The sequence below is a fragment of the Octopus sinensis genome, linkage group LG11 (genome assembly GCF_006345805.1).
Source record: "Octopus sinensis linkage group LG11, ASM634580v1, whole genome shotgun sequence".
Taxonomy (NCBI): domain Eukaryota; kingdom Metazoa; phylum Mollusca; class Cephalopoda; order Octopoda; family Octopodidae; genus Octopus; species Octopus sinensis.
Window position 1 is genome coordinate 30960707 of NC_043007.1, and position 10691 is coordinate 30971397.

Consider the following 10691-nt stretch of genomic DNA (forward strand, 5'->3'; position numbering starts at 1 on the left):
TCCATGGGGGACATCATGTGTAAAGCAAACAGGGATGATCAAGTATATTTTAAATGGAGATTTAGGAAAATAAATTTTGAAGACTCATTTTTGTTTCATTAAAATGACGATTACCAACACAGACCACCATTAATTAGACTCACCATATTTTAGTGATTATCTGAATAATCCAGGATTTCTGCTTGCCTTTCTGAGGTATAACAGTGACTCCTTAAATCTGTGCAGAAAGCTTGATGGCCAGTGCAACACAAAAGAGAAAGCAGCTGAGATGTGATTCGTGCATCATGGTTCAACCATGAATTATCTTGTAGCTATGAGATTTGGATAAAGTAAGAATTATATTGTAGGGTTGGTGTAAGAAGCCTGATCTGGTCAGTTTGACAAGAAAACAGGCAGAATGTTTCGGCCAGTTTAAACAGAACATAACATTGACACATAAAAATACTGCTGTTTCAACACCTACAGAATGCAGGACTGAGGTGACCTGGTTGAGCCACACAGGTCGACTGACTAGACACCTAAAGAATGCAGGACATCTGAGGTGACCAGGTTGAGCCACACAGGTCGACTGACTAGACACCTACAGAATGCAGGACATCTGAGGTGACCAGGTTGAGCCACACAGGTCGACTGACTAGACACCTACAGAATGCAGGACATCTGAGATGACCAGGTTGAGCCACACAGGTCAACTGACTAGACACCTACAGAATGCAGGACATCTGAGGTGACCAGGTTGAGCCACACAGGTCGACTGACTAGACACCTAAAGAATGCAGGACATCTGAGGTGACCAGGTTGAGCCACACAGGTCGACTGACTAGACACCTACAGAATGCAGGACATCTGAGATGACCAGGTTGAGCCACACAGGTCAACTGACTAGACACCTAAAGAATGCAGGACAACTGAGATGACCAGGTTGAGCCACACAGGTCGACTGACTGGACACCTACAGAATGCAGGACAACTGAGATGACCAGGTTGAGCCACACAGGTCAACTGACTAGACACCTAAAGAATGCAGGACATCTGAGATGACCAGGTTGAGCCACACAGGTCGACTGACTAGATTCGTTGTGCTGGACAACATTCTGGTTTCTCTCGACAAGACAAAAAGGTTTTAGGTTGCGAAAAAGAAAAGGCGAGTAGTAATACACAAGATTTTCTCGCAAGAGCAGCAAACCACAGATTCTGCTCAACGAAAGTTTAGCCCTGGGTCTTGGTACCCATGAGCAATGTTTTAAATCAAACTGCAGGTAAACTAATTACACATTGTATGGCAGGATTTTCAAACTTCTGTGCAACTAATCCAGAATTTGTCTGTTTGTCAAAGTGAAGCAAACATACAAAAACTGTAGCTTCACTGTAAACAGTAAAAAAAATTTCAAAGGGGAAACATACAGGGTTAGGGGTAAAGAAAAAAAAAATACAAATAATAATAAAGAGAAGAAACTTTACATTTGAAACGTTATTACTTTGTTAGAAAACAGCAAAACAGGATGGTAATGATGATGGTACTTAGTAGATTTTGGTAAGTAACCATACAACAGAAGCTAGAAACATTTGAAAATATCACAGATTTCTTTATTTGTGTCTGAAAAGCCTGAAAAAGAAAAATAATAAAATATTACACGGTGCAAGACCACAGACATGTTAAAGAGAAGAAAAATTCAAATAAAATATTTATATATAAGTTCTGGAGAATTGGAATTCAGATAGAAAAGGATGGAAGTATATATTGCAAAGCATTTCATCTGCTGTTCTATAATGGAAATGGAAGAGTGATTAGAGGGACTCAGGGGTTCCCAACCCAGGGTCCGGGAAGTCAATTCAAAATCTCATGTCAGATAAATTGGGACCCGTGCTGGTAGCATATATAAAAAGCACTTTTTGAGTATTCGGCCTCACAGAAGGAAAGTGGCTGATGCTGGCAGCACATGGAAAGCTGTTTTCAAGTGTTGGGCCTCACAGGGGCCTTTGGCGTTATGTTGAGCTTGAGAAGAAGACCCATCAAGCTGAACAAAATTGCAGTTGTGGCAGATGCCAGTGTCGTGCAAATGGTACTTAAAAGCATCCATTCTACTCTCAGAGTGGTTGGCGTTAGGAAAGGCATCCAGCTGTAGAAACCATGCCAAATCAGACTGGGATCTGGTGCAGCTTACCAGCCCAGATAGAACCGTCCAACCCATGCCAGCATGGACAACGGACACTAAATGACAATGATAAGGATAAGCATATTAAAAGGAGTATGGGAAAACTCATTTAAATAAGGGGGGTTGGGAAACATCAGTGTAATTGAAGAGGTGATGATAGGACCGGATTTTGGTCAAGATGTAATAGTCAATGTAATACAGCTTTATAATAGAAGGCATACAGGCCTAAGATGCCACACAGTGGACTGAAACAAGAACCATGTGATTGGGAGGCAAATCCCTTACCACACAGCCATGCCATCACAAGAAACGCATACTCAACCCTCTTTCAGTCTCGGTCTGCCAAATCCACTCAAGGTTTTGGTAGGCCCAGTGCAATAGTAGAAAATACTTGCCCAAGGTGCTGCAGGAGATAGCCTTGAGACATAAAGCTTTGAGTGAATTTAGTAAGCAGAAACTAAAAGTTCATGGGGGGGGGGGGTGTGAAAGTGTGATTGGACTCAAAAGCTGGAAGACCAGAAACTAAACCTTAACGAGAAATTAAACGTAAATTTGATGAAGTTCACCTTTTAATTTGATCATTAAGTATACATGACCGAGGCGCAGGAGTGGCTGTGTGCCAAGTAGCTTGCTTACCAACAACATGGTTCAGCCCCACTACGTGACTTTGGGAAAGTGTCTTCTACTATAGCCTCAGGCTGACCAAAACCTTGTGAGTGGATTTGGTAGACGGAAGCTGAAAGAAGCCTGTCATATGTGTGTGTGTGTGTTTGTTTCCCCACCATCGCTTGACAACCGATTGTTGGTGTGTTTATGTCCCCCATAACTTAGCGGTTCAGCAAAAAGAGACCAATAGAATAAGTACCAGGCTTACAAAGAATAAGTCCTGGGACTGATTTGTTTGACTAAAGAAAGTGCTCCAGCATGGTCGCACCCAAATGACAAACAACGAGTATAATAACCAAGCTCAAGTAATCAAGACAAATTACTGTGCACAACAAGGGGGTTTGTCATTATTAGACATGGAGATGGGGCAGCGAGGTGGCAGAGATGTTAGCACACTGGACGATATGCTCAGCAGTATTTCGCCTGTACATTCCAAGTTCAACTTCTGCCATGGTCAACTTTGCTTTTCATCCTTTCGAGTAACAGTGAAGCACAGGGTTTGATGTAATCAACTAGTCCCCTCACGCAAAATCTCAGGCATTCGACTACATTCTTGGAGTGGTTGACATTAGGAAGGGCATCCAGCTGTAGAAACTCTGCCAGATCAAGGTTGGAGCCTGGTGCAGCCTTCTGGCTTCTCAGACCCTGGTCGAACCGTCCAACCCATGCCAGCATGGAAAGCAGACATTAAACGACGATGATGATTGTGCCTATAGTAGAAAGGATTATCAGGCATGGAGATATTTTAACCCTTCTGATACGAACCCAGCTGAGACAGGCCCTGATACCAAGATATGTCCCCAGTTTTTAGAGTAAAATCTTCAAAATTTCAAGTTAACATGTTCCAAACCCCAGTTAAAAACCATTTTATTGAAGTCTTATTTTGAAAACTAAATGAAAGCAAAGTAGAGTATTTTTAAAGAAATATGGTAACAAGAAGAAACTTTTAAGAATTTACCTTCATCAATGTTTTGAGGAAAGTCTCAGAAAGTAAGAACAATATTTCTTTTTTGATTTTCGAAAAAAGTATGGCCGTGAAATTATGGAGTTTTTGTATGTTGATGTTTTCTTCTTTGTGGCAGGGGATTTTCGGTTGGGACACTCACTGAAAAAGCAAACAAAGAAAAAGAAACGTTTTTACAAAAGATTAAAATTTAAATTCCACAGCACATAAAAAAGCACCAGCTGAACGTGGCTGATGCCAGTAACCCCCCGACTGGCGGCACATAAAAAGCACCAGACTTCTGACTATTTTGGCAAAATTTTTACAGCTGGATGCCCTTCCTAACACCAACCACTCAAGAGAGTGGACTCAGTGCATTTTGTGGCACAAGCACAGGTGAGGTCAGTTTTGGTAGAGTTTTTATAGCTTTTTCAGCCCTTCCAAACTCCAACCACTTCACAGTGTGGATCAGGTGCTTATTTGGCTAGATTGAGGGTCCAAACAAGGAAGTACTTTGCAAAGATGGAGGCTGAGTGGGACCCTGCTTGATGGTTGTTTGTCCAGGAAGACCCAAGAATGAACAAGACAAATGGTGAAAGCAGCAATGGTGCAACCCCACTGCCTAAACCTGCTTATTATTGGGTAAGCTCCAATTGTTTCAACTGATCAAAGGAAAGCATTTGCTTTTCAAGCTGTAGACACAGTCTTTACAATGGAACCGGTCTTAGAAGGATTACAATCTAAGGTTCTTATCAGAATTGTTGTTGTTGAGCAGACAAGGCTGCCTCGCAAACAAATCAATAACCTCACTCAACAGACATCACAACTGAGCAGTTTCCATTCACATCATTCCTATAAAACTACATTATAGGTAAGGCTATGAGAATACAAGGATGACCTACTCACTACATGACAGAAGTTTGTACCCTGATGCCATTCCTAGGACTTTGGTAATGTCATCATCATTTAACGTCCATTTTCCATGCTAGCATGGGTTGGACAGTTCAACTGGGGTCTGGTAAGCCATGGAGGCTGCACCAGGCTCCAGTCTGATCTGGCAGTGTTTCTACAGCTGGATGCCCTTCCAAACGCTAACCACTCCATGAGTGTAGTGGGTGCTTTTTACATGCCACCGGCACAGGGGCCAGAGGAGGCTGGCAAACGGCCATGATTGGTTGATGCTTTTACGTGTCACCGACACGGACGCCAGTCAGTCGGCACTGGCATCTGCCACATTCGGACAGTGCTTCTCGCGTGTCACTGGCACAGGAAGAGGACATAGGAAGACCAAGTGAAACTTACTTGAAGTGTTGTTCTTGATCCCAGCTCCACATTTCATAATTACAGCCTTCATTTGGACATTCCACAATCCCAAGACACTTTTGGATTTCAATATTATCATCAGGGATAACGGGTCTAAAACAGAAACGAGATGGGTTTTAAAATATTACAGCCTGCAATAAAAAAAAAAAAAAAAAAATCACTCTTTATACTGTCCTTTCTTACAAATCGACTTAATTCACATCTTTAAAACTGAGGACTGGTTAGATGGAGTCCATTGTGGAAAGTCAAACTCATAGACAGACATCACAGTATCTATCTAGGTTGTCCCTCGGGATGCCCCACTTCTAACCTGGGTGCTGTTAACATGTGGTTTCATAGGGGTTTCGGCTGCACATACTATAGGAGTCACAGGGTGCTGCTCCATATGCCAGCTTGGACAAATCATCTTTTAACGTCCGTTTTCCATGCTGCCATGGGTTGGACAGTTTGACTGGGGTCTGGGAAGCCAGGACGCTGCACCAGGCACCAGTCTGATCTGGGTGTGTTTCTACAGCTTGATGCCCTTCCTAATACCAACCACTCCATGAATGTAGTGGGTGCTTTTTACATGCCAGGGGAGCCTGGCAGCGGCCACGATTGGTTGGTGCCTCTTACGTGCCACCGGTACAGGAATCACAATTACAATTTCCATTGATTTTTGATGTACTTGACTCAATAGGTCTCCTCAAGCACAGGGTCAAAACGGTGCTTTTTTTACTTTCCACATGCACAAGAGTCAGTCCAGCGGCACTGGCAACGGCTGGGTGCCAGTCATAGGATTTGGTTCAATTTCAATTCTTATTCTAAAAAAGATTAACATTAATGCATTTTCTCCAAACCATTTTGATTCATTAAAAGCCTTATTTAAAAAAAAATAAATAAATAAAAGTAAAAAAGCAGTGTACTTACTTTTTTTCTGGGAACTGGCCAGTTTGGTTACATAGTGGACAGGACATAATTCGAAGACTATTATCTTTATTATTATAAAGACAATCCACACAAAATTTGTGCTGACATTTCCCATAGACCATCCTAAGTCTTGGACACAAACATACCATGCAACAGAATCTGTAGACAAGGAGAGGGGAAAAAAAAAAAAATCAAGGAAAAAATTTAATACAAATATAAACAGAAGCTATTTATTTATGGGTGGTGTATTCTCCCATTTTTTTTTTTTAACAGTAAGTTTATCTACACGGCTGTGCACATGGCCTGATGGTTAAGGCATTGCACTAGATGGTGGTTTCGATTCCTAGACCGAGTGTTGTGTCGTGTTCTTGAGCAAAACTCGATTGCATATTGCTCCAGTCCACTCACCTGTAAATGGGTAACTAAATGAGTACCCTTCTGATTGAGGTGGGGGGTGTTCGCCTGCACACCCTAGCTAGTGGGGTGCCACCATTCAAAAGTGGCCAGCAATGTTTAATGACAACACTGATGATATATTGTTACACAATTCACAAACACTTTCTCTCTCAGTCAATCACACATTCAAAAAGATGCGAGGAAAAAATTTTTTAATTGGCATTCTTTCGATATAACTCGACAAAAATCAAAACATTCCATTTGGGGTATTTCCGTGGGTTGTGGAGTTTAGATATAACGAAATTATGCCAGCAATGTCTCGTTTAAAACTTGAAGGAAAAAAAAAGCCTTGCATATTTGTTCTTACCAGTTTCGTGTGTTTATGTAAAAATCCGCAAATTTCCAAGCAGAAAACAGAATTGAACTGTCGTTTGCTTCCACGGAAATACCCGGAGTGAAGTGTTTTGATTTCTGTCGAGTTATATCGAAAGAATAAGAAAAAAAAACAAAAAAAAAAACCATAGGCCGTTACTCTCCCCCATCTCCCTTCTCTCATACAGGCTTTCTGTCTCGACCCCCCCCCCCCCCGCCGACACACGTCCCTGTCGAATTCCTCTCCGTTTCACTTTATCAGGAGATCAAGGGAAACGAAAACACTTTGTATACATACGTGTATAATTTACACACACACACACACATTGTGTACGTACACACACATCCACATACTGTGTACACACACACACAGTGTACACACACACACACATACACATAGTGTACACGCACACACATACATAGTGTACACACACACACATAGTGTACACACACACATAGTGTGTACACACATACATAGTGTACACACACATACATAGTGTACACACACAGTGTACACACAAATATAGTGTACACACATCCACATACTGTTTACACACACATATAGTGTACATACACATATTGTGTACACACACACACATTATATATCTATGCATGTATAAATCTAAATGGTGAAAGTAAAGAATTCGTTCTACCCGGGTGTTTAGGATTAGGGGGGGGGGTCAGGGCTTTTGTTACGCCGAAAGCGGGAGGTGTACGCATTCTCTAGCTCGGCCAAAACCTTATATAATAATAATAACAACAACAGTAATTCCCATTGTGTTTCGAAGAGAAAAAAGCGAAAGAGAGAGAGAGAGAGTGTTGTGTCTCTTTACCGTTGTTCGTTGCAGTTCTTGTCCGGCGGCGGCGACGGTTCCATTGTGTCGAAGACTCTTTTCGAAATAAAACACCTCAGAGCAACGCAGTGGTGGGGCGGTGTGTGTGTGTGCAAAGAATACTTATGAAAAACGATATATTCCAAGCAAGTTCCGTCCTCCAAAAAAAACCTTTCCTTTCCTTGTCGAATCCGTCCGGAAGCGATTCTCTTGGAAACACGAAGAATGTTTTTTTTATACGAAATGACAACAAAAATGTCTTCCTCGGTTTTGATGTTAGCGCCCTGCTTTCTGATTGGTCGAGCCAGGCCGCACTCGAGCGCCGTCTGTGGCTCGTCAACTGTAACTAGCGGGACATAACTCTCTCTTTTACTCTTACTTGTTTCAGTCCTTTGACTGCGGCCATGCTGGAGTACCGCCTTTTAGTCGAGCAAATTCGACCCCGGGACTTATTCTTTTGTAAGCCCAGTACTTATTCTATCAGTCTCTTTTTGCCGAACCGCTAAGTGACAGGGATATAAACACACCAGCATCGGTTGTCAAGCAATGCTAGGGGGACAGACACAGACACACAAACATACACGCACATATATACATATATACGACGGGCTTCTTTCAGTTTCCGTCTACCAACTCCACTCACAAGGCTTTGGTCGGCCCGAGGCTATAGTAGAAGACACTTGCCCAAGGTGCCACGCAGTGGGATTGAACCCGGAACCATGTGGATGGTAGGCAAGCTACTTATCACACAGCCACTCTGTGCAACTTTATTAAAATATACTTTCTACTATAGGCACAAGGCCGGGAATTTTATGGGAGGGAACAAGCGGATTAGATCGACCTCAGTGCGTAACTGGCACTTGATTTATCGACTTGGAAAAGATGAAAGGCGAAGTCAACCGTCGGCGGAACTTGAACTCAGATCGTAGCCACGGGTGAAATACGCATTTCGCAATTTTTTTATTTTTCATAAGGGGACATTATAATCTGATATGGGGTCAGATTTCAGGTACTACTTAAGGAAAAATGTTACGGCAGAAATCGTTTTCACCTCAATAGACGTCATTGATTGGTTGAAATTGTCGAAATACAAGAATTTAAACAACAAATAGCTTACAAACTACAGAATTCTCTCAAGAAAGCCAAGACAAAAAGATGTTTTATGTAACACATTCTACCAGTATATGAAGTTTAAAAGTGTTTAGTTACAAAGAAATTATTTTTAAAATCTGCCAGTCAAAGAGAAAAGATCCGAAACTTGAACTCAGATCATAGCCACGGGTGAAATACCGCTAAGCATTTTGCAAATTTTTTATTTTCCACAAGGGGACAACAAAGAGAGGGACATTACAATCTGATATGGGGTCAGATTTCACATATGAGTTAACAAAAAAATGAATTTAAAGATTTTACATAAATATGAATAGTTCGAATGATAACATATACAAGACAACAATACAGAATGGAGTGGGGAGACGGGATATGCTCGGACCCCACAAGCCCCGTCTCACCACTAACGCTTTGGGTTCGTCCTGCATTGTATTCATGCGGTCCTGTCCATATGCAACATTCATGCGATATTCTTCCATCAATCTTGGAACATTTTCACGGACAAGCATTTTTTCTCTAACCCTATTTTCCTTCTTAGGTGGAAGGTGAAGAAATTCACCATGTCAGGGCCAGAGATAAAAATGCCTGTTATTAACCCTTTCATTCACGTCTTCCAAATCACCTCTCTTGCAGTTGCTACTACGATGAGAAAACAATTCTTACCTTCTTTCGATAGGAAATCCGGTGGGTCAATTTTTACTATTGACTCACTCGATAGCTGTACTCTTCCTGTACTCTTCCTGTACTTGTACATCTGACACCTCCAAACTCTGAACAATAGCATGCAGGACGGTTTCCCTGTCTCGCCCACATCTTGGACAGGTCGGTGGGCCAGCGCTACCATGCCTTGTGAGTTTGTCCCAGACAGGTAAGGCTCCTCGGTAACATTGCCATGCCAAAGACTTCTGGAAGTTACACAGTGTTTTCGGCCCAAATGTACATTGGAACAGACTGGCCAGCTGGTTATCATCGAGACCTAGGGCTTCCCCCAAGGTATCATCACATTTCGCCTCTACCAACCCTCTATGGAAGAATGTGGTAGAACCACTACCGCAGGCATTGCCCGAGAGATGGAATGTCCGGAGAGCCTTACAACAGTCCATAAAACATGTACCCAACTTCGATCTATGATAGAAACAGGTATCCAGTCCACCGATGCAAGTGAACTTGGGAAACAGATGTTTCGCAAGCGGAGACCACACCCAATCACTATCCAGATGGAGCCACAGATGCCTCAACCTCAGCGTTTGCCTGCGCATCATCAGCCAAGGCATCCCTGGCCCACCCTTTAACGGTTGTTGGCAGCAAATAGAGCATCTCACAAGCAGTTTCAAGCCCTTCCACAAGAATCAGAAGAGCTGTCTTTCCAGCTTGCTCAACCACAAATCAGGGCAAGGAATGACGGTTAGGCGGTAGGTGATGACCGATGCGATAAACACATTGGTCACCTCCGCTCTCCCTTTCTGGGATAGCCACTGCCAAAACCAGGTCTTGGCTATGTCCTTGCCTCCATGAGGCCCAATGCTCAAAAAGTGCTTTTATGTGCCACCAGCACATTGTGATAAATATTAATCACACCCTCTTTAAGTAGCCACAGCAGTGATTTTCAACCAGGGTCCGTATAGCTCTTAGGCGAAGGGGTCCACATAAGATTTTGCTGCTAAAATTTATTTGCAATAAACTGGTTCTGCTTCTGCCGGACCCAAAATATTTTAACAGTTTCTTTTATACAATTCCTATGAGCATTTAATTATAGAAATAGAATACAACTAGTAGTATCGCCCGGTGTTGCTCGGGTTTGTTTCGACCCTTTAGAATTGGAATTTTTGATAAGTAAAAATTTTGCATTATGTAGCTTGTTATTCTTTTTAAGTGAACGTTTTTCTGGTTGAAATACACCGAAAAATGATGACACAGCAGTCAAAAAATCGTAAAAAATAGGGATTTTCATAGAAAAAAAGCACCTTTTTGATGTAAATAATT

General features: G+C 42.1%; 1 protein-coding gene across 1 annotated transcript; it reads right to left on the reverse strand.

The window, feature by feature from the left end:
• Positions 1–72: 72 nt before the first annotated feature.
• Positions 73–7862, reverse strand: LOC115217476 (tripartite motif-containing protein 3-like). The gene is made up of 6 exons (XM_036507317.1): positions 7599–7862; positions 5998–6156; positions 5068–5181; positions 3781–3927; positions 1015–1606; positions 73–459 (listed from the first exon to the last, which is right to left on the reverse strand). Exons 1-4 carry the CDS (start codon positions 7640–7642, stop codon positions 3786–3788), a joined length of 459 nt encoding a protein of 152 aa, XP_036363210.1. The 5' UTR covers positions 7643–7862; the 3' UTR covers positions 73–459; positions 1015–1606; positions 3781–3785.
• Positions 7863–10691: the final 2829 nt, after the last annotated feature.

Coding starts and splice junctions, on each gene's coding strand:
- LOC115217476 (XM_036507317.1), bottom strand. CDS start 7,642: ATGGAACCGTCGCCGCCGCCGGACAAGAACTGCAACGAACAACG. Junction 6,157..7,598: donor AAGAACTGCAACGAACAACG/GTAAAGAGACAC, acceptor CCTTGTCTACAG/ATTCTGTTGCATGGTATGTT. Junction 5,182..5,997: donor GGCCAGTTCCCAGAAAAAAA/GTAAGTACACTG, acceptor TTTCTGTTTTAG/ACCCGTTATCCCTGATGATA.